General features: G+C 39.5%; 1 protein-coding gene across 1 annotated transcript in view; it reads left to right on the forward strand.

Moving 5' to 3' along the window:
* casd1 (CAS1 domain containing 1) overlaps positions 1-24,803 on the forward strand; it is a 69,038-nt gene that overhangs the window by 37,346 nt on the left and 6,889 nt on the right. The window contains exons 9-16 of the mRNA XM_048607598.1: positions 172-261; positions 432-551; positions 1,250-1,406; positions 2,914-2,993; positions 13,666-13,767; positions 23,996-24,136; positions 24,526-24,603; positions 24,704-24,796. Coding sequence (XP_048463555.1) covers positions 172-261; positions 432-551; positions 1,250-1,406; positions 2,914-2,993; positions 13,666-13,767; positions 23,996-24,136; positions 24,526-24,603; positions 24,704-24,796 — 861 coding nt within the window. The remainder of the gene's footprint in view (positions 1-171; positions 262-431; positions 552-1,249; positions 1,407-2,913; positions 2,994-13,665; positions 13,768-23,995; positions 24,137-24,525; positions 24,604-24,703; positions 24,797-24,803) is intronic.

Consider the following 24,803-nt stretch of genomic DNA (forward strand, 5'->3'; position numbering starts at 1 on the left):
GAGTGTTCTGATTTGATGGAAATTAAGCATTGACTTTTTTTTTTGAAGCAATTCTTTTAGCCTTTGTCTTTTATAAGCCAGAGCAGTTTACACACTTGACTAACAGCAGATAGAAATTGATAAGTTGACTATACAGGCATGTTTATGGCAGTTTACTTTTGTTCTTATTAGACAACTATGCTGAACCGAGAGCAGACAGATGAATGGAAGGGATGGATGCAGCTAATTATACTAATATATCATATATCAGGAGCAAGTACTGTAAGTGTCACTTCTTACACGTTCAAAGAGTGCTCAAATTGAATTTTGTAATTTTATGCTCATTGTCAGCATTCATTTATTTTGCTATAAAATGCTTGTGCAATATTTTGAAGTTTACCTGACACCACCATGAAAATTATAATCTAGTAATTCATCTTTCCATTTTTTAGTTTTTACCTGTATACATGCATGTTCGTGTTCTTGTGGCAGCATACCTGTTCCAAACAGGTTATGGACATTTTTCTTTCTTTTGGAAAAGCGGGGAATACGGAATCTCTCGCATTTGTCAGGTATGCAATCTTTGTATATTTTTTACATTGCTTACTGTGGAAACAGTTTGTGTTTACCACCTTTGTGGATAAAAATGAGCGGTAGAGCAAAAATTAATTTTGCTTTGAATTTAAAAGAATGTATAACTCATGTCAGTTTAACGCTTTGCTGGGAGACCTTCCATAGTTTGAAAAAAAGGTATCTCGCACTTATTTGCATCTTGTTGGAGGTTTTAGTTTGGAGAAGAGAAACTAACCTCAACTAATAACTTTAGAGCTAGAATGTTTGAAGCCCAAATTGAAGATCTTAATTTGAAACAACTGAATATATGGACTTTGACAAAAGTGTTAATCTTAGTTGGCTCATCTGGGAAGAGATGCCTTCTCACTACTGCAGGATATTTGTTTGTTTGCTCGTTCATTACACAGGGCCATTAGCTTCTGTAGAGGGAAATCACAGGCTCAGCACTGCATTTATAAACTTAGCTTCCCTGTTTTCCCTTTAAAAGTGGAGCTGGAAGAGAGCAGATATTTCATGAAAATATGTCTCCAAGTATTTAAAAAAAAAAAGGGAAACGTTGAGATTTATGTTTGTTATTCCCAACTGCCTACATTTACAATAGAGCATTTTTCATGTTGAAATTGTACGCAAGTTAAGGTTGGCTACTATTAACATTCTGCTAGAAAATGTGACCTGATTTGTCAATTATCCTTTGCAGATATTATTTCGTCTGAATTTCTTGGTGGTGGTGCTGTGCCTTGTAATGGATCGACCATATCAGTTCTATTATTTTGTCCCTTTAGTAACATTTTGGTTCATGGTCATTTATGTCACACTAGGCATTTGGCCACAGACTGGCAAAAAAGAAGAAAACGGTATAGTACTTGGTTTATGTCAGCAAATAGAAACATCCTAAAAGTGTGTACAGGTATTTCTCCTATAACGCAATAGTTGCGTTTTTGTGTAACCTCGCACTACAAAAAATTGTGCTATAGAAAATCGCTGTAGGAAATCGCTATAAAAATTCGTTATACCTGTACAGCAGAATGTTTGTTTTATCCAAACAGGATCTACTGTTCATCAATCACATTACAGCCAATTTGCATTAACAAAATATGCATTAACAAAATATGCATCATAGCAGAACTACCTGTAATGATATTTGATAAAAGTAATAATCCAAAGGCTATTTATGCTAACTTGATGGTTTATTTAATTGGAAAGCAAGAAGCTAGAGCACTCTGCCACTGGTGGATACAAAATGGCCCAGACGTTCAAATAGTCGTGTAATCGTTAAAGCAGCATAGACTGGAATGGCATGTCAGGTCCATGTGGAATTCCTGATACAGCTGAATCTGAAGGAATTGCTCAGTAAATTTGAAAAGTCAGACTTGCTTAATAGCTAGTCAGAAAAGGTGAGAGGATTAAAAACCTACAGCCATTGTGGGTAAATATTAAACTAAACCCCTGACACTCGCTGCCCAGTTGAATGACAGAGAATGGTGGGAATCTGGAACTCACTGCCTGGAAGGGTGTTAGAGGTAGAAGCCCTCAATGTTTTAAGAGGTATTTAGATGTGCACTTATGATGCTAAAACATAGGAGGCCATGGACAAGTGCTGGAAATGGGATTAGAATAGTAGGTGGTTCATTTAGATTATCTCTCCTATAGATCTCTATTACTCTATAACCCTATCTGCTTGCCAGTCTTGACACCCCTCCTCTTCCTGGCCCTATACAATCTCTCAATTCATGGGACTTAATAATCCCTGTCCCCACAAACCTTTCATATTTAGCCTTTCACAGTAGTTTTCAGAGAGTCTGGAAATATAAACTACAGATGCAACAGTCAGTGCTGTAAAGGGGGGCATGGTTTCTGCAATATTCATTACTGCTGGATTCAAGGATTACAGGAGATCCCTATCCAGCGTTTTCCAGTGCAGAAGTCACCTTAAAGGTAATTCAATGAGGCTGTCAAATAAGGTTCTGACCCTGGTCGGAATACCTGAGCTAATGTAACTAGATGGCTACGTTTTCTTCAAGTAACATTAAAGAACACCACATATTCTGAATTTGAAAATGAATATCTGTGCAATTTGAAACAACAGATATTTGAGCTTTCTAAAATAAAATAACAATAGTATTGTGCTCGTTGGGGAAGATTATTTAATGGCCCATATTATTTTATAAAATGTTTCTAATGCAGTGCAAAGTAAATGCTCAGATTTATTTTCATGTTAGATAGTTGCATACAATTATATTAAGCACCATGTATTGGTATGTTCATGGATTAATTTTAGCATTTAGTATATGTTTTCACAGTCCTTTTTATAGTTTTACAGTAATCTGTTTATTCATGTAGAATTTCAATGTTTTATTTCAGGTTCTTGCTCTCCCCACTGGGCAGTGGTGTTCAAACTGATTGGTTTGTTTTTATGCATATGTCTACTTGCAACTTCCCAGGTTAGTGTTTGTGTTCTTTGAGAAAATTATGAAAAGGAAAAGGTTACTGCTTTCCTTTCCTGATAGAGTAGAAGCAATTAAGTGAGTTATTTTGAGATGTGATCTTACTTGATCTGTTGCCAGACTTCATGCACTTATTTGCATTTTCAACTTTAGAAAAATATTGGTGAGCTGTTGAATTTCATGAAATTTCATGGAAGTTTTCTTTTCAAATAGCAGGCATGAAATTCAGGCAGCATGGTAGCTCAGTGGTTAATCCTGCTGCCTCAAGCGCCAGGGACCCGGGTTCAATTGTAGCCTCAGGCGATTGACTGTGTGGAGTTTGCACATCCTCTCCATGTTTTGTGTGGGTTTCTGCCAGGTGCTATGGTTTCCTTCCACAGTCCAACGAAGTGCAGGTAAGGTGGATTGGCCATACTAAATTGTCCATAGTGTCCAGGGATATGCAGGTTAGGTGGGTTAGCTGGGGAGAAATACAGAGTTATGGGGATAGCGTAGGGAATGAGTCCTGGGTGTGATGCTGTACAGAGAGTCACTGTGGACATGTTAGGCCAAATGGCCTGTTTCCACATTGTACAGATTCTTCTTCTAACTTTGAGATTATCATTTAAAACTTCTAAAATGTTCAGGTCAGAGCAAAAGCACTTTTCCAGAACTAGGCTTTTGTTTTGATAAGTGAAATTTAATTCTTCAATCAGAGTTTGACACGTTGAATTTGATTTAAATTTCTAATTGTACTTCAGAAATCATTATAATCTTTCAGTGCAAACAATCATTACACTTTTCCAGATAACTTCAGATTCTGAAGATTCCTGGTAGCTGAAATAGATAATTCCTAAAAATTGCCTTGGACATCTTGGTAAAAATTGACCTGTGCCACATTTCAGGCAGCACGTTACATACAATTTAAAGGAGCAGAAATATAAGGCCAGCCAACATGGCCGACACTGTTCATTGGCTGTATGTATCAAGGCATCCTGCAACTCATAATTTCAAGGAATTTGTTACAAAATGTGATGAGAATTGTTTCAAAACTGACCATGTACCAGAGAGCGTACCAAAGTTTTCTGACAATGCACTGGAGGTCTTCCTAAAAGTTGAGGGGAGAGGCATCCTGTATCTGTGAGGGTGAGAGTTCTTGGTTATTCAGTCATGGGCTTGAGGCAGTAAGAAGTCACAGCAGAAGTCAATCTCAGGGCTATTGATCCAAGAACGTGAATGTAATGAGAGAAGATGTTTAAGGGTTTTACATCATTTATCATGATCAGTAAGTTCAATCTTCACAAAGCTATCTTACCAGCTACACAAATAGCCTCACTCATTACTCAATGCACTATAACCTCATCACCCAACAATTTCCCTAAATCAGTACTTAACCATTGATGGGCAAATGCACCTCATTGATTTCCACACTTCAAACTGTTGTATACCCGGATTTCATTGCATTTCAGCCATAGTAGCAGCAACATCTAAATATTTTGCAAGACTCTTTCTGGCAAATTTATATCGTTTGTAGAAAAAAAAATGGGACACACACAAAAAGGTAGCAGCATCTAAGAACTGGAGGAGTGTAAGTGCACATTCAATTTTAGCACTCACGGAGAAGACCATATTGGTCATATGTCCCTGAGATAGTCACTGCTAACACAGGAAGGATTGATGTTGGAAACATCCTGCATATCTCTATGTTCCTCTACATAGTTTCTATGACTTGACAATGCACACAGTTTGTTCACTGATATATTGCATCTCTTTGTATGGAGTAGCAGTGACGTTTACATGTGATGAGAGTCTGCATGTATCTACCAGAACAGGAGGAAGGGTAGAAAGTATGTCTGTTTTTCAGCAGGCAGGATTGCATATTATTTCTAATGCACTGGAATCTATTTGAGAACTTCAGTGGACTAGACTACAGAAGATATATATTAAAAACAAGTTCCGCATATATTCAAGCCTACAAGAAAGCTTGTGCATAGCATCAAGGAGTACAGAGGAGTCCAGCAAGACCTTGACGAAGGGCTTGAAGTTCATTATTTTCCTGTAAGGAATTAGGTGGTCATCTCTATCAGTATACCTGTGGAATTCATCATCTTGCCATATCTGATGACTGAATATCGCAACTTCCATTACAGTGCAAGTAGCTCCTGACAAAATTTTTGAATTGCATTGAAGGCTTAGAACTGCTGCACTTGTGGTGCTGGGTAGCAATAACAGTTTGTATTTAGGTAGCACTTTTAAAATAAACCTTGCAAGGTGCTTCACAAAAATATTGTAACAAATTGAAAGCATAAGAACAAGGATATATCAGGGCTGTAGATCAGGATGAATTAGGAGAGTCCCGAAGTCTTGGAGTGTTGTGGAGATGGGAGGCAATTACTGAGAGTGGGCGAAGGACATGGCTGATTTTAAAAATGGCAATAAAGAATTAAAGTCAGGCTGACTCTTGGTTACGCCACAATCAGCCTTGGCTTTAATTAGTGCAATCTAAAGCTGAGGCCTCAGCCCTGAACTGCTTGAGATTGAGCTCAAAGGCCATCTATATTCGTCTTAATTAATGATTAGCAGCCGCTGGTAAAACACCTCATAGAAATACTAGGATAAGCAAAGGCACGTGAAGATTGGGCAGTAAGGGAATGCACAGGTTGATTTAATTGATTTTTTTTTTGTATTCTGACATGAGTAAATTTATAAAATTGACATTTACATTTTGTATTGTAAAGAATATGAAAGCCAGTGAGTTTGGCATGGTTGGTGAATGGGAAGATGGATTTAATGGACCTGGTATCACTCACGAATACTGTGATTTAGAGTCTAGATAAAAAGGGATTGTGTGTTTTGTAGTCTTCCTCCTCTCTACTACTTTTCCATCCTATTTCTTAGGTTCCTGCTGCTGCTATAGCCTCTTGCCTGATAAATGCAGGTGCTGTTTCTGATTGCAATAGGTTAGGCAGTATGCTACAATAAATGTTGATACTTTCTCACCTGACTACTCCTTCAGAACAGTTCAGCCGTAGATTTAGTGTATGTGAATCTTGGCGGTGTACTTTATAGTTGCCCTTGTGACAGTGCAGTGTTCACTTTATACTTACAGAGCTGAGTTCCCAATGGAGTCATGATCCAGTTCATGAATGACAACCCTTGGTGTATAGCAGCTAGCCTTTGACTTACTGTGATGGTTCAAATGCACATGTAGCAGAGAACTGCCACAGTAGGAAGGAATCAGGATTCTTGCCCAGATAATAGGAATTCCCCTGCATGATGTGTTGACTGTGTCCAAGCACCAGTTGACTATTGAGATTTTTTTTGGTTCCGTTTGGTCCAGTTGGTAACCTTCTAACCTGAGTCAAATGGTTGCAGATTCAAATAACGAACATAATAGTTTGGTATCTTGTGCAGTACTGAAGAGATACTTCTGGATAAAATGTTTAGCTCCAACTGCTTTGCAGGTGGACATAAAGGATCTCATGGCACCATTTCAAAGAAGATCAAAGGAGTTATCCTGGTTTTCTGGCCAATATTTTTCCCTCCGTAAACGTCCAAAAAGTAGAGTACCTGTTAGGTGGTTACCTGTTAGGTGGTTACCTGTTAGGTGGTTACCTGTTAGGTGGTTACCTGTTAGGTGGTTACCTGTTAGGTGGTTACCTGTTAGGTGGTTACCTGTTAGGTGGTTACCTGTTAGGTGTTGATAAGTGTGAGGTCATCCATTTTGATAGGAATAACAGCAAAATGGACTATGTTTTAAATGGTAAAAAATTGCAGCACGCTGCTGTGCAAAGGGACTTGGGTGTCCTTGTGCATGAATCGCTAAAAGTAGGATTGCAGGTGCAGCAGGTAATTAAAAAAGCAAATGGAATTTTGTCTGCCATTGCTAGAGGGATGGAGTTTAAAAACAGGGAGGCTATGCTGCAGCTGTATAGGGTCCTGGTGAGGCCACACCTGGAGTACTGTGTGCAGTTTTCGTCTCCTTACTTGAGAAGAGATATACTAGCACTGGAGGGGGTGCAGAGGAGATTCACTCGGTTGATTCCAGAGTTGAGAGGGTTGGATTATGAGGAGAGACTGAGTAGACTGGGATTATACTGATTGGAATTCAGAAGAATGAGGGAAGATCTTATAGAAACATATAAGATTATGAAGGGAATAGATAAGGTGGAGACAGGGAGGTTGTTTCCACTAGCAGGTGAAACTAGGACTAGAGAGCATCGCCTCAAAATAAAGGGAAGCAGATGTAGGACTGAGGTCAGGAGGAACTTCTTCACCCAAAGGGTTGTGAATCTGTGGAATTCCCTGCCCAGTGAAGCGGTTGAAGCTACCTCGCTGAATGTTTGTTTTTAAGGCAAGGCTAGATAAATTTTTGAACAGTAAAGGAATTAAGGGTTATGGTGAGTGGGCGGGTAAGTGGAGCTGAGTCTCAAGAAGATCAGCCATGATCTTATTAAATGGCGGGGCAGGCTCGAGGGGCCAGATGGCCTACTCCTGCTCCTAGTTCTTATGTTCTTATGTTATCACATCAGTGTGCAGCATCTTACTGTTTGGAAATTAGCTGCCATATTTCTCATATTATAATAGTTTTGTTTTTGAAATAGTGTTTCAAAAGTACTTTCTTGATTTTATTGCACTTTGAGACATCTTGAGGTCATGAAAAGTGATGCAAATTATTTTTTCCTTTCTCCATGAAAAAGTTGAGTTTGTGTAAGGCAATGAAAACATGTGCATACCACAGCCAGTGGTATCTTTCGCAAAGAGGAACCTGGCAATTCTGGTCATGCCTGCTATTACTGTCTGCTGATAAGAGAAGAAAATGAGCTTTTTAACAATGTAATTCTAACACTAAATGGGAAATGGTTGAAGATTTTGTTCAGTTCTGACCTGCATAAGAGTTCACTGTTTGTTTGTCATCTTCACAGGCACCAGCAAAGCAGTCGTTGCTACGTTAAATTTACAATAATGTCTGCAGCGGCTCATAGATTTCTCTGAAAGCTTGCCCATTTATTTCTCACCTGAGGGGTAGATCTGCTATGCTGGTCAGAGATGACCTGAACCTGATGGCACTCTGCCACTGTCCTGTCCCTATGTGCATTAAAAGTATAGGAAAACTTTAAAAACTCATACAATTACACCATCTGCCAGTAGAAATAATCCCATTTGATTTCTTTAAATGGCACACCTAAAGAGTTTATTCTGTCACATCATTTTCAATTTTGTGAAATAAAGTTGATTTGTATGTGTTACTCAAAAATGTTGTGCAATGCTGATTTGAATGTAATGATGTATGTCTTTGTCTTGTTGCTCTGCATGTTAGCAGCTTTTAGCTATGTAAATGAGACCTTTACTAAGATGGCATTTCCATGAGAAGTTTAGTCTATATCTAGGACCACCGTCTTGCATGGCAGCATAATGCCTAAGGAAACTGACACTATAAAGATCAGTTTACCCCATTCTATGTAATAATTATTCATTTTTTTCCCCCAATTTTCTGCCATTATTCTCTTATTTGACTATCATTCCATTTACATTAAGCATCTTATGGCACAAGTAAGACACATGCTGCTTTCTGAGCAGCACCCAAAGGACACATGGGTGGCAAGCGAATGGGCTTATCAATCAGAAATATTGCCTCCTCCAATAGAGTTGGTGTTTCTATTCTTTCTCCTCCTCGTTTCTCCCTGCCCCTCCCTCCCAAACCAAAACGAGCTTCAGCCATTTATTATTACTTCATTTATTAAGTGATACAGTCACATAGTAATGATTCCTGTAGTGCACCAATACAAAGTGTTTTTTTAGTTATACGTGAGTAGAGCTTGTGCTATGTAAGTTTTCACCAAATTGTAATAAGTTTGGCTTAACCAACAATCCTGTAGATTTCTCAAAGCAAGACTCCAAATGTGGAATCTGGCTCCAGAAAAGTTCTGTCCTGTGCTTCTACACACACCCCTCCCCCAACTGAGCTGTGGCAATCATTGCAACTAGCAGCTCATCAGTTTCATTTGTAGGAAAGGTGGTGGCATTGTAGTATTGTCACAGCAACAGTAATTCAGAGGCTTGATACTAATGACCTAGAATTTAAAACTAGTATAAGTAATGGTGACCATGAAACCAACATGGAGTTTTGTTAAAAGCCTTCTGGTTCACTGATATTCTTTGGGGAAGGAAATTCTCTATCTTTGACTAGATTGGTTCACATCTGACTCCAAATCTATACTAGTGTAATTGATTCATAATGGTTTGGTGCAAGGTGTTAGTTTGCTTATTTTAATGTCCTTTATTTTGGAATTTTGAATTTTCAATGAGTAGCATATGGATTTTTTGTTTTATGTGGTTTAATGATTAACTCCAGCAAGATGCCACCACCAGACACACATTCCCCTCCCCTCCCTTGTCCACCTTCCGCAGGGACCATTCCCTCTGGGACACCCTGGTCCATACTTCCTTCACCCCCAACACCTCCCCACAGCCCTACGGCACCTTCCCCTGTAACCAGCGAAGGTGCAACACCTGCGCATTTACCTCCTCCCTCCCCAGTATCCAAGGGCCCAAACATACCTTCCAGGTGAAGCAACACTTCACCTGCACTTCCAAGAATCTAGTCTACTGCATTCGCTGCTCACGATGTGGTCTCCTCTACACTGGGGAAACGAAGCATAAACTTGGCGACCGCTTCGCAGAACATCTACGCTCTGCTCACAAAAAAGACCCTGAACTACCTGTTATAACAAGGTGTAGAGCTGGATGAACACAGCAGCCCGAGCAGGAAGGCTGACGTTTCGGGCCTAGACCCTTTTCTGAAGAAGGGTCTAGGCCCAAAACGTCAGCCTTCCTGCTCCTCTGATGCTGCTTGGCCTGCTGTGTTCACCCAGCTCTACACCTTGTTATCTCAGATTCTCCAGCAGCTGCAGTTCCTACTATCTCTGAACTATCTGTTGCCTGCCACTTCAATGCACCACCTTGCTCCCTGGCCAACATCTCTGTCTCTGGCTTGCTACAGTGTTCCAGTGAAGCCCAGCGCAAGCTGGAGGAACAACACCTCATTTTCAGCTTGGGGACCCTACAGCCCTCCGGACTCCATATTGAGTTCAATAATTTTAGGGCCTAAACTCTCCCATGTCCCAGCCCCCCACCCCACACACCAGGCCTTGTTACCATATAGCCTGCCACTACACACCCCCTGTTGTTAGTCACTAACAGACCCCATTAACAACTATTCACCCTCCCAACCTTTGTCTGTCCAACTGTCTTTCTCTCTGTTTGGGCTCTATCCTATCGTTTACTCCCTACCCCACCCACCTCCCTATTTTCTGCAAATAAACTGACGTTTTCCCAGCCACCATCAGTTCTGAGGAAGGGTCACCGGACCCGAAACGTTAACTCTGTTTTCTCCTCCACAGATGCTGCCAGACTTGCTGAGCTTTTCCAGCAACTTTGTTCTTGTTCCTGATTTACAGCATCCACAGTTCTTTTGGTTTTTATTGTGTAATGACTAACTTGTAGGTATTTCTTTAGCCATGGTGTTTTTTAGAATAAGCATTCTGCTTGCTGTTAGGGAGACTAATGGGAGTTTGTCTACATTGGAAGGTTTTTATAAATGATCAAAGCAAATAATAGTACATTAAATTCTCCGTTTTAGAAGATCAGGAATTGATATTTTTTTCATTTTGTTTTGGTTTGTAAGGAAGGGGCAGGGAGAAACGAGGAGGAGAAAGAATAGAAACACCAATTCTATTTGAGGAGGCAATATTTCTAATTGATAATTCAGATTGATTAGCCCATTCGCTTGCCACCCATGTGTCCTTTGGGTGCTACTCAGAAAGCAGCATGTGTCTTACTTGTGCCATAAGATGCTTAATGTATATGGAATGATAGTCAAATAAGAGGATAAGTTGCGGGGAAAGAAAAACTATTAGTTTCACTTAGACAGGCTTGAATAGGTCTTAGCTGAAGCTGGATGTGTAACGCAGTTGCTTTTGAGAAAAGGAGGTTGTTTAAGACTATTGGCAAAGGGGTTACCTCCAGTTTATTTTAAGCATTTCAGACCAGAGGTGTTTGCTTAAAACCTGAAGGGATTACGTGAATCTGGGAAAGTGTAAATTCCGTTATTTAATGGATTAAAGAAGAGGCTATGAGATGTTTACAACTGGGAATTAAGGCCACAGCTATTTAAAACCATATGTGGAATAGAGAAGAAAATTATCTTTGCGTGAACACCGTAATGGGATGCATAGGATGAATGGATTATATTCTTGCCTGATGTTTTGGAATCTTTACCGTGTTACATATATTTAAATAGTCTGGTTTATTCTATTTTATCATTCATTTTGCACAATAAATTTCTGTTTTATTGTTAAAATCAAATCTGCAGCATTGTGTGTTTGTTTCAGTGAAAGACCACCTCATTGAAACTAAAAAAAATTATCTATCAAGATAAGTTTGAGTCTGGCATCTGACTTGACCAGTAACACCATTAACTGAAGTCATAACAGTTCATAGAATCCCTACAGTGCTATTAGAGTGTGCATCAACCCTCTGAAGAGCATACCATCCTAACCCCACACTTACCATGTCTAATCCATTTAATCTGCATATCTTTGGACTGGGGAAGAAAACTGGAGCACCTGGCAGAAACCCACGTAGAGATGGGGAGAACATGCAAAGTCCACACAGACCATCACCCAAGGCTGGAATCAAACCTGGGTCCCTGGCACTGTGAGGCAGCAGTGCTAACTACTGGGCCACCGTGCTGTTTCATTATTTGCCATTTGACCTCACAAACCACTCAGTTCCAAGGCAAATAAGGATGGACAATGAATTCTGGGCTTGTCAACAACGTCTGTATTTTGAGAACTATTTTGGAAAAAGTTTTGAATAAGGTACCATGTTGAATTTGACAGGGATCTAATGTCCACTAGTAATGCCACATCCTGGGAATGAGAGACCGAGCTGATTTTAATCCAAGATTATGGAATCCAATTGTACTATTCTTCGTGCCCAAAATGATATTAGGTTGTGCAGCTCCATGAATTACACACAACTGTGATTGTTTCTCATATCTGAAGTTTACTACCTGACTGACTGAAATGGCTGAATTATTTTTTAAAATTTATATTATTCACATATTTATTTTATTATTACTAAATTGGCATAATTTCACACTCCAATTTCTTCAGGTCCATGAACAGAAAACAAAGATGTTCCAAAAATACTTTTGTATGCTGTTAGAACATTTTGCTTGACCCCTTCCTCCAAAATTAACTCTAATCAAAAGAAACAAAAATGGGTTTACTATGTTATTGTCTCTTCCTTCATGTGAGCACCAGTTTGTTACCTCAGTGGCATATCATTTAAGCCAATTCCAGTAAATCCTCTGTATGGGATTTACCCTTTGATAGAGGTGTACAAAATGATCAGAGGTATAGATAGAGTGGACAGCCAGAGACTTTTTCCTAGGGTGGAAGTAGCTATTACGAGGGGGCATAGTTTTAAAGTGAGTGGAGGTAGATAGAGGGGAGACGTCAGAGGTAGGTTCTTTACTCAGAGAGTGGTAGGGGCATGGAATGCATTGCCGGAGAGGGTATTGGAGTCAGCCTCATTAGGGGCATTTAAGCCGCTATTAGATAGGCATATGGATGATCGTATAAGGTAGGGGTGAAGGTTAGATAAACCTTAGGTTTAGGGTAAAAGTTCGGCACAACACCGTGGGCCGAAGGGCCTGTACTGTGCTGTACTGTTCTATGTTCTATGTATCCACAAAGTCACAATCGTGAATTAGCCTATCCACACCAAAATACAAGTAACGACAGATTCAACATCCATGGGCAAAACTAGTGTATCTGCAATTTTTAACCTATTTTTAAACCTACTTTTAAACAAGCTGTGCAGTCCCAAATTTCATAATTTGTGGGTTTTTCGGGAATGGAACCCTTGTGGGAACAAAACAATGACTATCATCTTCTGGTCATAAAGACACATAGCATGAATCATCATGGCTTCACAATTGAAAGTAGAAGTTTTCTGTTCTTGAATGTTAACTTACTGTCCTAAATATTTGCTGAGTTTGATGTGGTTATGATTTTATCAGTGTGGTGCAAGCTGGAGACTGTATCTGCATATCCTTATATTAACTAGTCCATTCCCCAGGGTTTTCTGTCTGGTTCAAAGGACACCTAAGGAAGATTTGATAGAGTTATGCACAATTATGACAGCTTGAATAAGGTAGACAAAGATAAGCTGTTCCTATCAGCTAACTTGAACGAAGGTTAAGAGATACAATTTAAAGCTTCGGGTAAGAGATGCAAAGAATTATGTAGTTTTTAAATGACATGACACCAGCTACCAAAGCGTGTGGTAGAACCAGAGATGATGATGATGATGATCATTTTGAATGGAAGTGTTATTGGTACTTGAGGGAAAGAAACCTTCAGGGCTGTTATAGTGTGGGGATACAGGACTAACTGGATTGCTCTCCTGGGAGCCATCAATGAATTCAGTGATTGAAGCTTCTGTGCTTTGACTGTATGATTAAGTATATTTGCATAAAATTTCAACCAAACTTTGAAGACATGGATTTGTTCACACAGCATACAGGGAAATTTACATCTTGTTCCATGTGGTTTCTAAGCTGAACTCACTTAATACTGTGTTGGATCTTTAAGTATTGTTTGTGTTTATTAATTTGCAGAGTTCTTTTGAAAATGCCTTTTCAGTGTGGCCAATTTCAAAGCTATTTGAGTGGCAAGGATTCCTTCATGAATGGTGGTTTCGATGGAAGTTGGATCGCTTTGTATGTATCTGTATATTCAACCATTTATTATAAATTTTAATGATGGGACCATCTGCAAGTTAAAAGGTTTAGTTCTTTCAACAGTAAATTGCTTACGTAATTTTTGTTTCCCCAATCAGATTATTACTTATACAATTCTTTTTGACGTTGGATAATTTAAATTCACTACCCTAACTTATGGATCACAGAACTAAAGTTCTAAAACTTTGATATGTTTTAATTATACATATAAATTTAGATTTATTTATACTGTTAATGCAGTCCTGTCAAGTTGTTACAATGACTAAGCGTTGGAAAACAAAAGAGAAACGGATGTAAATTCATAGCTTTCCACTTGCATTCTTATGTTCTGTAGTAATTGGCAATACAATTAAATTTCATGGTTACTTATTTCACTTATTTTATAGGTGTGTATCTATTATCAGTTTATCTATTTAATATACCTTTCATAGTGTGTTACAGTAGATGGACCTTGCAGGAAATGTGATGAAAATTTATGGCATGCTATTATTTTTTTTTGGGAACTTGGATTCTAACATAGAGGTAAACAAGGTTATAGGTTTCAGTGCTGATTGTTTTTGTTGAAGGAAGGATCTGAAAGTCATTTGGAACAGTAAACTCAAGACAACCTTTCAAAGAAATCATGTGACTTAATCTAAATGACTCAACTTGCTAGCTGGCAACATTACTGTTGCTTAGATTGACTTGCGATTTTATGACCTACAGAAAAAGATAAATGCCCAGAGACCAAAGCAGATTGAGTTCAGAAGACCCATTCTAGCAAAGGAGCATTTTACAGTTCGTGGAAAGTCATCAAGCCACAGGAGTTGTAAAGAATGCTTATGCTATTTTAAAGTCCCCAGAATAGTCAAAATCTGAGAAAGGTCACTAAGTTAGCCTCTGTGTCTCACGGACGTAAAGTAATGGAGAGAATGACATCTGGTGAAAGTGCTGAAAGCAAATGTGTGACCTCATCAGTTCAGTCAGAAATTTTGAAATGAAGATAGGAATGTTATTGAGAGTCTATAAAGGATATTGTTTTGTTTTTATGGTGAGGTTTTTCAAAACTGTCATTTAGTTTTTCTTTTGTGTAATAATTTTTTTTGTTAGTAGCCTCATGCAAATGTGTTCGGTGACTGACCATCATAGTAAACAAATTTTAAAAATAAAGGTTATGGTCTATCAAGTGAGGTTTCACTGTGACATCTGATTTGTCTAGTATTGCATGGAAGTAAATAGATTTGATTGTGTTGAGATGAATATGCACTGTCATATTTTAGAAAGAGTTCTGGAGATGCTTTGTAATTTAAAATCGCTTGGATAACTCAGGTTTTAAAGGATTGTGGAAAATTGGTTTATTTTAATTTTTTTTACAAAATAACACAAGTGAATTTTTTAAAATGGATCATTCAGAAATCACTGGATGCTTGAGTTTCTTAAAAACAAGATATCCTGTAAATCTCATGGCTGGTGATAACTGCTTGTTTTGCTGAAGACCCCTGTTGGGGCTGTTGTGACCAGTGACTCTTGGAAATGTATGTTTTATCAGGTTTAATTGGAAGTAAATCTGCTAAAAACAAGCTGTTTTAGAGGAAAGCTTTCTAAGAATAAGCTGCTCAGAGCTGATTTGTAACTTTATAAATAGAAAACCCTCTTAAGTTTCGGGTTAAACCTATTTGTGCTTTTGAAAGAATGTTTGATGAAACTCCAAGATTACTGAACAGATTGTCTCTGAAAGACTGTGTAATTTGTGGTTTGGCTACATGTGCCAGAATATCAAAGCCACAGACTTGGGAACACAGTATGCATCAGGGTTGGTGTGGAGGTGAGGGAAGGGTTTTGGAGTGGTGGGGGGAGGTGGTGTGGAGACCGACATTCTGACAACAGAAAATCCTAATCTAATCCAAGACTCACTGAGGAGCTGTTTTAACTTGGTGCACACCTTCCCAAACTTTGTTGAAAGGATTGAGGCATTTTTCATTTCTTTTGAAAATATAGATAAACAGATACGGTAGCTAAGATAACTGGACACGGTTCATGCAAAGTAGGTTGTCAAATTTCATGAAGTGTATGCCTTTCTTTCTGAGGTGATAAAAGAGGCTATTCTCAGTACAAACAAGTGGGTTCCTGAGGTTTACAGGCAGAAATTTTGGAATAACCAGAAGCACCTTGAGTAGACTTGCGTAGAATTTGGTGGGGGAAAGCAATAACTTGTGACCTCCGGGTGCAAGTATTAAAAGTAGAGAGTATGCTCGAGGCCTTCAGTGAAGTCATGCTCTCTCTCTGTTAGTACAGATATAGCAAAGCAGGCAGCCGAGATGGCTGATGATTACAAGCTGGTCTACAATTATGAGGAAGGGTCACTGGACCTGAAATGTTAACTTTTTTTTCCTTCACAGATGCTGCCAGACCTGCTGAGCTTTTCCAACTTTGTTTTTGTTCCTGATTTACAGTATCCACAGTTTTTTTGGTTTTTACAATTCCAAACCCATTTTTTCCATCATCACCACAAATCAGAGAATTATAGAAAATGGAAAGGTGAAAGGAAGCAAGTAGCCAGGAATTGTAGGAACAGCTGGGAGTACCAGACAGAAAAATGCTGAAGTTGAAAGTAATGACTGAAGGCCCAAGAGTTTGTACCATTATACGATGGGATACCATCATGCCGATTGCTAGAATGTAAGGTAGTAGGTCAATGGCAAGAGAGAGGAGCCCAGACCAAGTGTGCAACAGAGAGTTATAATTCTTGATTGTAACTGAGAACAAGTATTAAAAACTTTTGAGAGTGCAGGGAAGGTAAGGAAGGTACCTGAAAGCTACAGAGAATTTTTTGTCAAAGAGAAAGGCTATTTATTTCTCAAATAGGGTAAGTAAACCTGTAGTCATATACTCCGTTCCTTTTAGCTGAGGAAATACATGCTTTTTTAGGAAATGATGTTAGCAGGAAGTATACACCCATATCTTTGTATTGACTGCACCTAGAGTGTGGCCTCTTGTCAGAGTTCTCCATAATTTACCCGTAGACTCAGTTGACTTGTATCTAGGGAATGATTTGGCAAGAATGATGGTTGTAGTTTCTCAAGTGGTCGTAGAAAGGCCAAGTGAAGACAAAGAAAGAGTTAGTAAAAAGGTCCAAGAAATTTTCCTTTGTGCATAGTGCAACGGTTAAACAAAGTCCATTGGCGTAAGTCAACACACTGAACATAGAGTGGTTAGACACCATGCTGTCATATTTAGAAACAGAATTAAAAAGATTTAACAAAGTTGCTAACTGGATGAAAAGGAGACTGTAGGGGCAAGCCAGGATGTACAACTCTAACCATATATGAAATGGATTTAGGAGAATCTCTTGTTTAAAAAAGAAAGTATCCTTATCACTTAAGAAAAGGACCAGGTGAAAGCAGAAATTGAATAGATGTTAGAAAATTAACTAAAAGTGGCTCTCGTGGTGCAGAGGTAGAATCCCTACCCTGGACTGAGGGGCCCGGATTCGAGTCCCACTTGCTCCACATGTGTAGTAATATCTCTGAACTGGTTGTTTAAAGAAATAGATTAAATAGAAAAAAACTTAAATTTAGAAAATTGCCTAATTAAGTCCAATCAAAGCAGCTGTAGTTCCCTAAAAGTATTTGTACCGAAGCCTGATGGATTAACCAAATTCTGCAATGATTACAGAAAGATGGGCTTCTCTTCCTCCTCTTAGTCATCCTTGATTGCAAGGGATTGCCTTTCTTCCACTTTTGGGGGAAGTGTCCTGAGATGACAAAATAATCATCTTTCCAACAGACAGGTTAATGTGTAGTAACAAAGACAAACTCTTACCCAGTTCCTCACTTATCAACTCTATCAATATAGTTTTCTAATGGCAGACTTCTTACCAAAATAGTTTAAGAAGGCTGGTACATTCCTATAACTAAAGAGATATCAGCCTTTGTCAGGCGAGACTATTTTTTCCAATGCTAAGTAATTTCATTTAGGGTCATAGAGATGTACAGCACAGAAACAGACCATTCGATCCAACTCATTCATGCTGATATCCTAAATTAATCTAGTCCCACTTGCCAGTGTTTGTCCCATATCCCTCTAAACCCTTCCTATTCATGTACCCATCCAGATGCCTTACCACTTCCTCCAGCAACTTGTTTCATTCATACACACCACACACTGTGGAAAAAGTTGCCCCATAGGTCCCTTGTATATCTTTCCCCTCTCACCTTAAACCTTTGCCCTCTAGTTTGGATCCCCTACCCTGGGGAAAAGATCTTGTCTATTCACACTATCCATTCCCCTCATGATTTTATTAACTACTATAACGTCATGCCTCATCCTCTGACACTCCAGGGAAAATAGCCCCAGCCTGTTCAGCCTCTCCCTATAGTTCAAACTCTCCAACCCTGGCAACATCCTTGTAAATCTTTTCTGAACTCTTCCAAGTTTCACAATGTATTTTCTATAGCTGGGAGACTAGAATTGAATGAAGTATTCTATTAGTGACCTACCCAATGTCCTGTACAGCTGCAACATGACCTCCCAACTCATATACTCAATGCACTGACCAATAAAGGCAACCATGTCAAACACTACCTTCACTTTGCTATCTACCTGTGACAGCGAGATAGCAAGATCTGCAGCTGCTGAAGTCAGAGATAACAAAGTGTGGAGCTGGAGGAACACAGCAGGCCAGGCAGCATCGGAGGAACAAGAAAGCTGGTATTTCACGTCTGAAGAAGGGTCCCGACCCAAAATGTCAGCTTTCCTTTTCCTCTGATGTTGCCTGGCCTGCTGTGTTCCTCCAGCTCCACACTTTGTTATCTACCTGTGACTCCACTTTCAAGGAACCATGAACCTGCACTCCAAGATCTCTCTTTGGCAGCAGTCCCCAGGACCTTCCCATTAAGTGTATACATCCTGCCCTGATTTGCCTTTCCAAAATGCAGCACCTCGTGTTTATCTAAATTAAACTCTCTGCCACTCCTTGGTCCATCTGATCAAGGTCCCGTTGTACTCTTAGATAACTTTCTTGGCTGTCCACTACTACACCACCAATTTCGTTGTCATCTGCAAACTTTCTGACAATGCCTCCTATATATTTATATAAATGAAGAAAAGCGGTGGACCGATCCTTGTGCACACCGCAGGTCTCCAGTCTGAAAAGCGACCCTCCACCTCCAACCTTTTTCTCGTACCTTCAAACCAGTTCTGTATCCAAATGGCTAGATCTCCCTGTATTCCATGTGATCTAACCTTGTTAGCCAGTCTACCATGCGGAGCCTTGTTGAATGCCTTACTGAAGTCCATATAGACCACATCCACCCCTCTGCCTTCATCAGTCCTCTTTATCACTCCCTCAAAAAACTCAATCGAGTTAGTAAGACACAACTTCCCATGCACAAGGTCATGTTGACTATCCCTAATCAATCCTTGCCTTTCCAAATACATGTAAATCCTTTCCCCCGGAATCCCCTCCAATGACTTACCCACCACGGATGTCAGGCTCACTGGTTTATAGTTCCCTGTCTTTTTCTTTCCACTTTTCTTAAATAATGGCGCCACGTTACCTATCCTACAGTCTTCCAGCACTTCACTTGTGGCTATCGATAAAAATATCTCAGCAAGGGGCCCAGCAATCACTTTCCTAGCTTCCCACAAAGTTCTGGGGTACACCTGATCAGGTCTCTGGGACTTATCCACCTTTATGCATTTTAAGAACCCCAGCATCACCGCCTCTGTAATAAGGCCACTTTTCAAGATATTGCTATTCCACCAAGTTCTCTAGCTTCCATATCCTTCCCCACAGGAAACACTGATGCAAGATACTTGCTTAGTATCTCACCCACCTCCTACAGTTCCACACGTAGGCCACCTTGCTGATCTTTAAGGGGCACTATTCTCTCCCTAGTTATTCTTTTGTCCTTAATGTATTTGCAGAATCCCTTTGGATTCTCCTTAATCCTATTTGCCAAAGCTATCTCATGTCCCCTTTTTGCCTTCCTGATCTCCCTCTTAAGTATACTTCTACTGCCGTTGTACTCTACTAGGGATTCAGTCGATCCCTGCTGTCTATATCTGACATATGCTTCCTCCTTTTTCTTGACCAGAATCTCAATTTCTCTGGTCGTCCAGCATTCCCTACACCTACCAGCCTTACCTTTCACCTAACAGGAACATACTGCCTCTGGACTCTCGTTATCTCATTGTTGAAAGCTTCCCATTTCCAGCTATCCCTTTACCTGCAAATAACTGCCTCCCAGTCACCTTTTGGAAGTTCTTGCCTAATACTGTAAAAATTTGCCATCCTCCAATTTAGAATTTTAACTTTTAGGTCAAGTCTATCCTTTTCCATCACTATTTTAAAACTAATACATTTATGATCACTGGCTCCGAAAAGCTCCCTCACTGACACCTGAGTACAGCATGACTTTGTGGTAGGGCGGGTCTTGTCTTAGTAAATTGATTGAATTTTTTGAGAAGGTGATGAGGGTAGAACAGTGGATGTTGTTCACATGGATTTTAGTAAGGCTTTTGACAAGGTCCTCATGGTAGGCTCATCCAGAAGATTTAGATGCATGGTATCCATGGTGTCTTGGCCACCTGGATTCAGAATTAGCTTGCCCGTAGAAGACAGAGGGTCATGGTGGAAATGTGTTTTTCAGGTTGGTAGTCCATGACTAGTGGTGTTCCATAAGGATCTGTACTGGAACCTCTCCTGTTTGTGATATATATAAATGACTTGGATGAAAATGTAGATGAGTGGGTTAGTAAGTTTGCAGACGATACAAATATCGGCGAAGTTATGGTTAGTGTAGAAAGTTGTCAAAGGATACAGCGAGATATCGATCACTTGCAGGTATGGGTGGAGAAATGGCAGATGGAGTTTAATCCAGTCAAGTGAGAGGTGCTGCATTTCAGGAGATCAAATGTTGAGTAAAAGTATACAGTTAATGGCGGACCCTGGACAGCATTGACAGACAGGGATCTTGGGTTCAAGTCCATAGCTCCCTGAAAATGGCCATGCAATTAGATAGGATCATAAAGAATGCGTGTGGCATGCTTGCCTTTATTGGTCAGGGAATTGAGTACAAGAGTCAGGATGTCATATGGCAGCTTTATAAGACTTTAGTTAGGCCACACTTAGAGTATTGTGTTCAATTCTAGTCACCACATTATAGGAAGATGTACAGGCTTTGGAGAAGATGCAGAAGAGGTTTACCAGGATGCTGGCTGGATTGTAGACTGTGAGCTATAAGAAGCAGCTAGAAAAACTGGGGTTGTTTTCTCTGGAGCAGCAGAGGGTGAGGGGAGACTTGATAGAGGTCTATAAAATTGAGATGCGTAGGTAGGGTTGATGGTCAGAATCTTTTTCCCAGAGTTGAAACATCTTATAATAGGGGACATGCATTTAGGTGAGAAGGGGAAAGTTCAAAGGGGCTTTAAGAGTAAGTTATTGTGCACTGCTGGGGGTGGTGGTGGAGGAGGCAAATATGATAGAGGCATTTAAGGGACTTGTAGATGAGCACGTGAAAACACAAGGAATGGAGGAATATGGACCAAAGGCAGGCAGAAGGGATTAGTTTAATTTGGCATCCTGTTCGGCACAACATTGTGGCCAAAGGGCCCGTTCCTAGGCTATGCTGTTCTACATTCTGTCTCAGTCCTATGTTTCCAATCATGCCTTACCTGTCAGGCCTCTCGCATTGAAATAAATGCAATTTAATTCATCAGTCCTACCTTGTTCTCTACTTTGCTCCTGCCTGCCTTCACTGTTTGATTTGCTCTTTTTCCCAACTGCGCCAGTCTCAGACCAATCTCTTTTCTCACTGTCTCTCTGTGCTCCCCCTTCCCCTTTACTGGTTTGAATCCTCCCATGTATCTCTAGCAAATCCCCTGCCAGTATATTAGTCCCCTTCCAATTCAGGTGCAACCCCGTCCTCCTTAAACAGGTCACTTCTACCCGAGAAGAGATTTGAATGATTCAAAAATGTGAATCCTTCTTCCTGCAACAGCTCCTTCATCATGCATTCATCTGTTCTAGCCTCCTATTTCTATTCTCCAGCACCTTTCCGGAAACTGGCCACCACTTCAGACATCAATGTCCTTTAAACGGTGTAGTTTACCTTAATGATGTACAGATATACAATGACGTTTAAAATGATCGCTTGCAGCATCTGGAAGCTTTTTTGACGATGTTACAATTGGCTGATTGGCAATAAACTCTAAACAAATTTAGACTCTAAACGAGGCTGGTATCATAGAGCAAGGGCTGTGGAGGGCAAGCTGGAAAGTGAAGTTGAAATCAGGATAAGATCAGCCATGATCATGTTTAAATGGCAGAGTGGGCTCGAGCTGAATTGCGTACTCCTGCTCCTAATTCCTTTGTTCCTATGTTAAGAGCAAGAGAAGTACCAGCATTAGGGAAGCTCCCCATCCTTAGAGAGACATTAGAATCCACTGATCAGAATCCCTTAACTTTTGTGACTGTTTTGATGGACTTTGTTACTACAGCCTTATCTTTTAAAAATTATTCACATTGCAGGAAAGAAATGATTGCCAATGCTTTGTCAAGAATATGACCTTGTTTGAACTGTTTTCGTACTAAGAAGATATCAGACATACATGTATAAGTTACACGTAAAGAGGAAACGAGAATGAACGTATGATTGTGTCTTAATTTCTTTTTTAGTTTTATTTTGATCACATATTACTGTGCACCCCTTTTTTTCCCCACATGGTGGCATTGCCATGAAGCTGCAATGTGTTAAACATTGCTTGGATGACTTGAGTTTTGTAGAATTATGAAAGTCAGAATTATTTTGAGCTTTGTGGAATTACTTGGGATTCTTCTTTAAAGGAGGCCATTGAAAGATCACCTGCAGATGTTGGAGATTCTTTCAACAATGCTTCCTAGAAATCACATGACTGATAAACTGCTTGCTTTATTGCTTTCTGAAGAAGGGTCCTGACCCAAAACGTCAACTTTCCTGCTACTCTGATGCTGCCTGGCCTGTTGTGTTGCTCCAGCTCCACCCTGTGTTATCTCTGCTTTATTGTAGACCCCTGTTGTGAACAGTGATTTGCTTGGAGATGTATCTGTTTTATCTGGCTCAATTGGAGGAAAGCCTGCTTAGAACAAGCTGAGTTAGTGGAAAGCCTGCTACAACAAGCAACCAATCGATCTCATTTTAAGAAAGGAAGGCCTTCTTGTTGATTTCTAAGTGAAGCCTGTTCTTTTTTCAAGATTTTATTTTCTGATCAAGCTGTGTAGGCAAGACTTGAGTGACAACCATGCATGGTTAGTGACTTTCTGTGATGTTCTGGCATTTGTTGTCATCAGACTCCACAATGTTATATGCTTTTAGCCTTTATTAATAACCTATTGGCCAGAGTTTATTTTTTCAATAAACAACATCTGTAGAGAGAGCTCAATCAGAGATAGTAAGAACTGCTGATGCTGGAGTCCGAGATAACATGGTGTGGAGCTGGAAAAGCACAGCAGGCCAGGCAGGATCAGAGGAGCAGGAAAGTTGATGTTTCGGTTAGGGACGCTTCAGAAGAAGTGCTCCTCCAGCTCCACACTGTGTTATCTCTGTGGAGAGAGCTGTTTTTTTTATCTTTTTCTGAAGTGTGTGTGTTTGCATATGTGCACAGTTAAAGGGACAAACATTTATTTTTCTGTATTACTAATTGAGTGTTAAATTTGTTGTTTTGAATTTATTGTACACTTTTATTTTGGTAGTAAACCAGTAATTCTGTATATGAGGAAACCTGGTTGATAGATCTTGTTTTAAAACTGATATCGATTGGTCATCTTGGTAACAGGGAAAAAAGATTTATGTTATGTTATGCCTGGTAAAGCAGTAATACTAGAATGACGGTGTACTCCAACCTTGGTTCAAACAAGCGATTGTGTGCTTGAGAGGAGTTGTCTTTTTAAATAGACTTGATGAATAAGCAGGGAAGGTTCTAATTGGGGTGTGAATATCGGGTCATCCATAACAGGAGCTAAAAGCTAGATACAAAGACCAATTCCCACCCAAAATGTGTTTTTAACTTGCAGATCATTCTAAAATCACTTTAAACTGTATTCTGCATACCTTATAATGCGTAAGAAAAAAATGGTTTGCGATAGTACTGTTCTATGATTTTAAGTGCATGCATGACTACGATTACTTAAAATTATTCTATGTAATTATAACAATTTTAAACTCCATGTTATTCTGTTTCTGTACAGGCAGTCCTACATGGTATGGTATTTGCCTTCCTTTATAGTATATTAAAGAAAAGTCACCTCCTTTCTGAAGGCAAAGGCGAGACATTGTTTGCACCTAGGTTGTCATCCTTCTTACTTTTCACCTCAGTAGTTGTATTTTTGGTGAGTTTGACAAATTATAAAGTAGGTAAATAAGATTATTAACACTAGTTTTGTACGGTGTGGGGCAATGTGAAGCTGTCAAAGCTGCAGTTATGTGCTTCACAGAAATTGAAATGTGAACCTATTTGTGGTGCTGTTGAAGCAGTGAGTGGGGTAGGTAACCTCCTAAAATTAAAATTTGCTCTTAACCTGCCTAATATACTCCAAGATTGTATTCCTCATTGAAAGAACAACTACTTTTCTTAAAAAAAAAACTGAACCTCAAGTCTAGTGAGTGTATAACTTAGCAGCCTCAATTCAGGTTATACGGAATATGTTTATAATATGTTTAGATTTTTGATGTGTAAGTGTACATTACAACAAGTAACCAACTAATGTTATTTATTCAGACTTATTCAATATGGTGTGCCAACTGTAAAAGCAAAACTGAGTGCAATGAACTTCATCCTTACTTCTCTGTGTTGCAGGTATTTCCTTTTCATTTTTGATTCAAGTTTAAATTGTGCTATAAATATGTTATATATGCTAGACATGATACAACATTTCAGTTTTTTTTATTTCTTCCAGATCTTGTCTTTCATTCTTATTAGGAACATTCCTGGTTATGTTCGCTCTGTGTACAGTTCATTTTTTGCCTGGTTTGGCAAGATTTCCTTGGAAGTAAGTG

Source organism: Rhincodon typus, chromosome 2 (assembly GCF_021869965.1).
Source record: "Rhincodon typus isolate 14 chromosome 2, sRhiTyp1.1, whole genome shotgun sequence".
Classification (NCBI taxonomy): Eukaryota; Metazoa; Chordata; class Chondrichthyes; order Orectolobiformes; family Rhincodontidae; genus Rhincodon; species Rhincodon typus.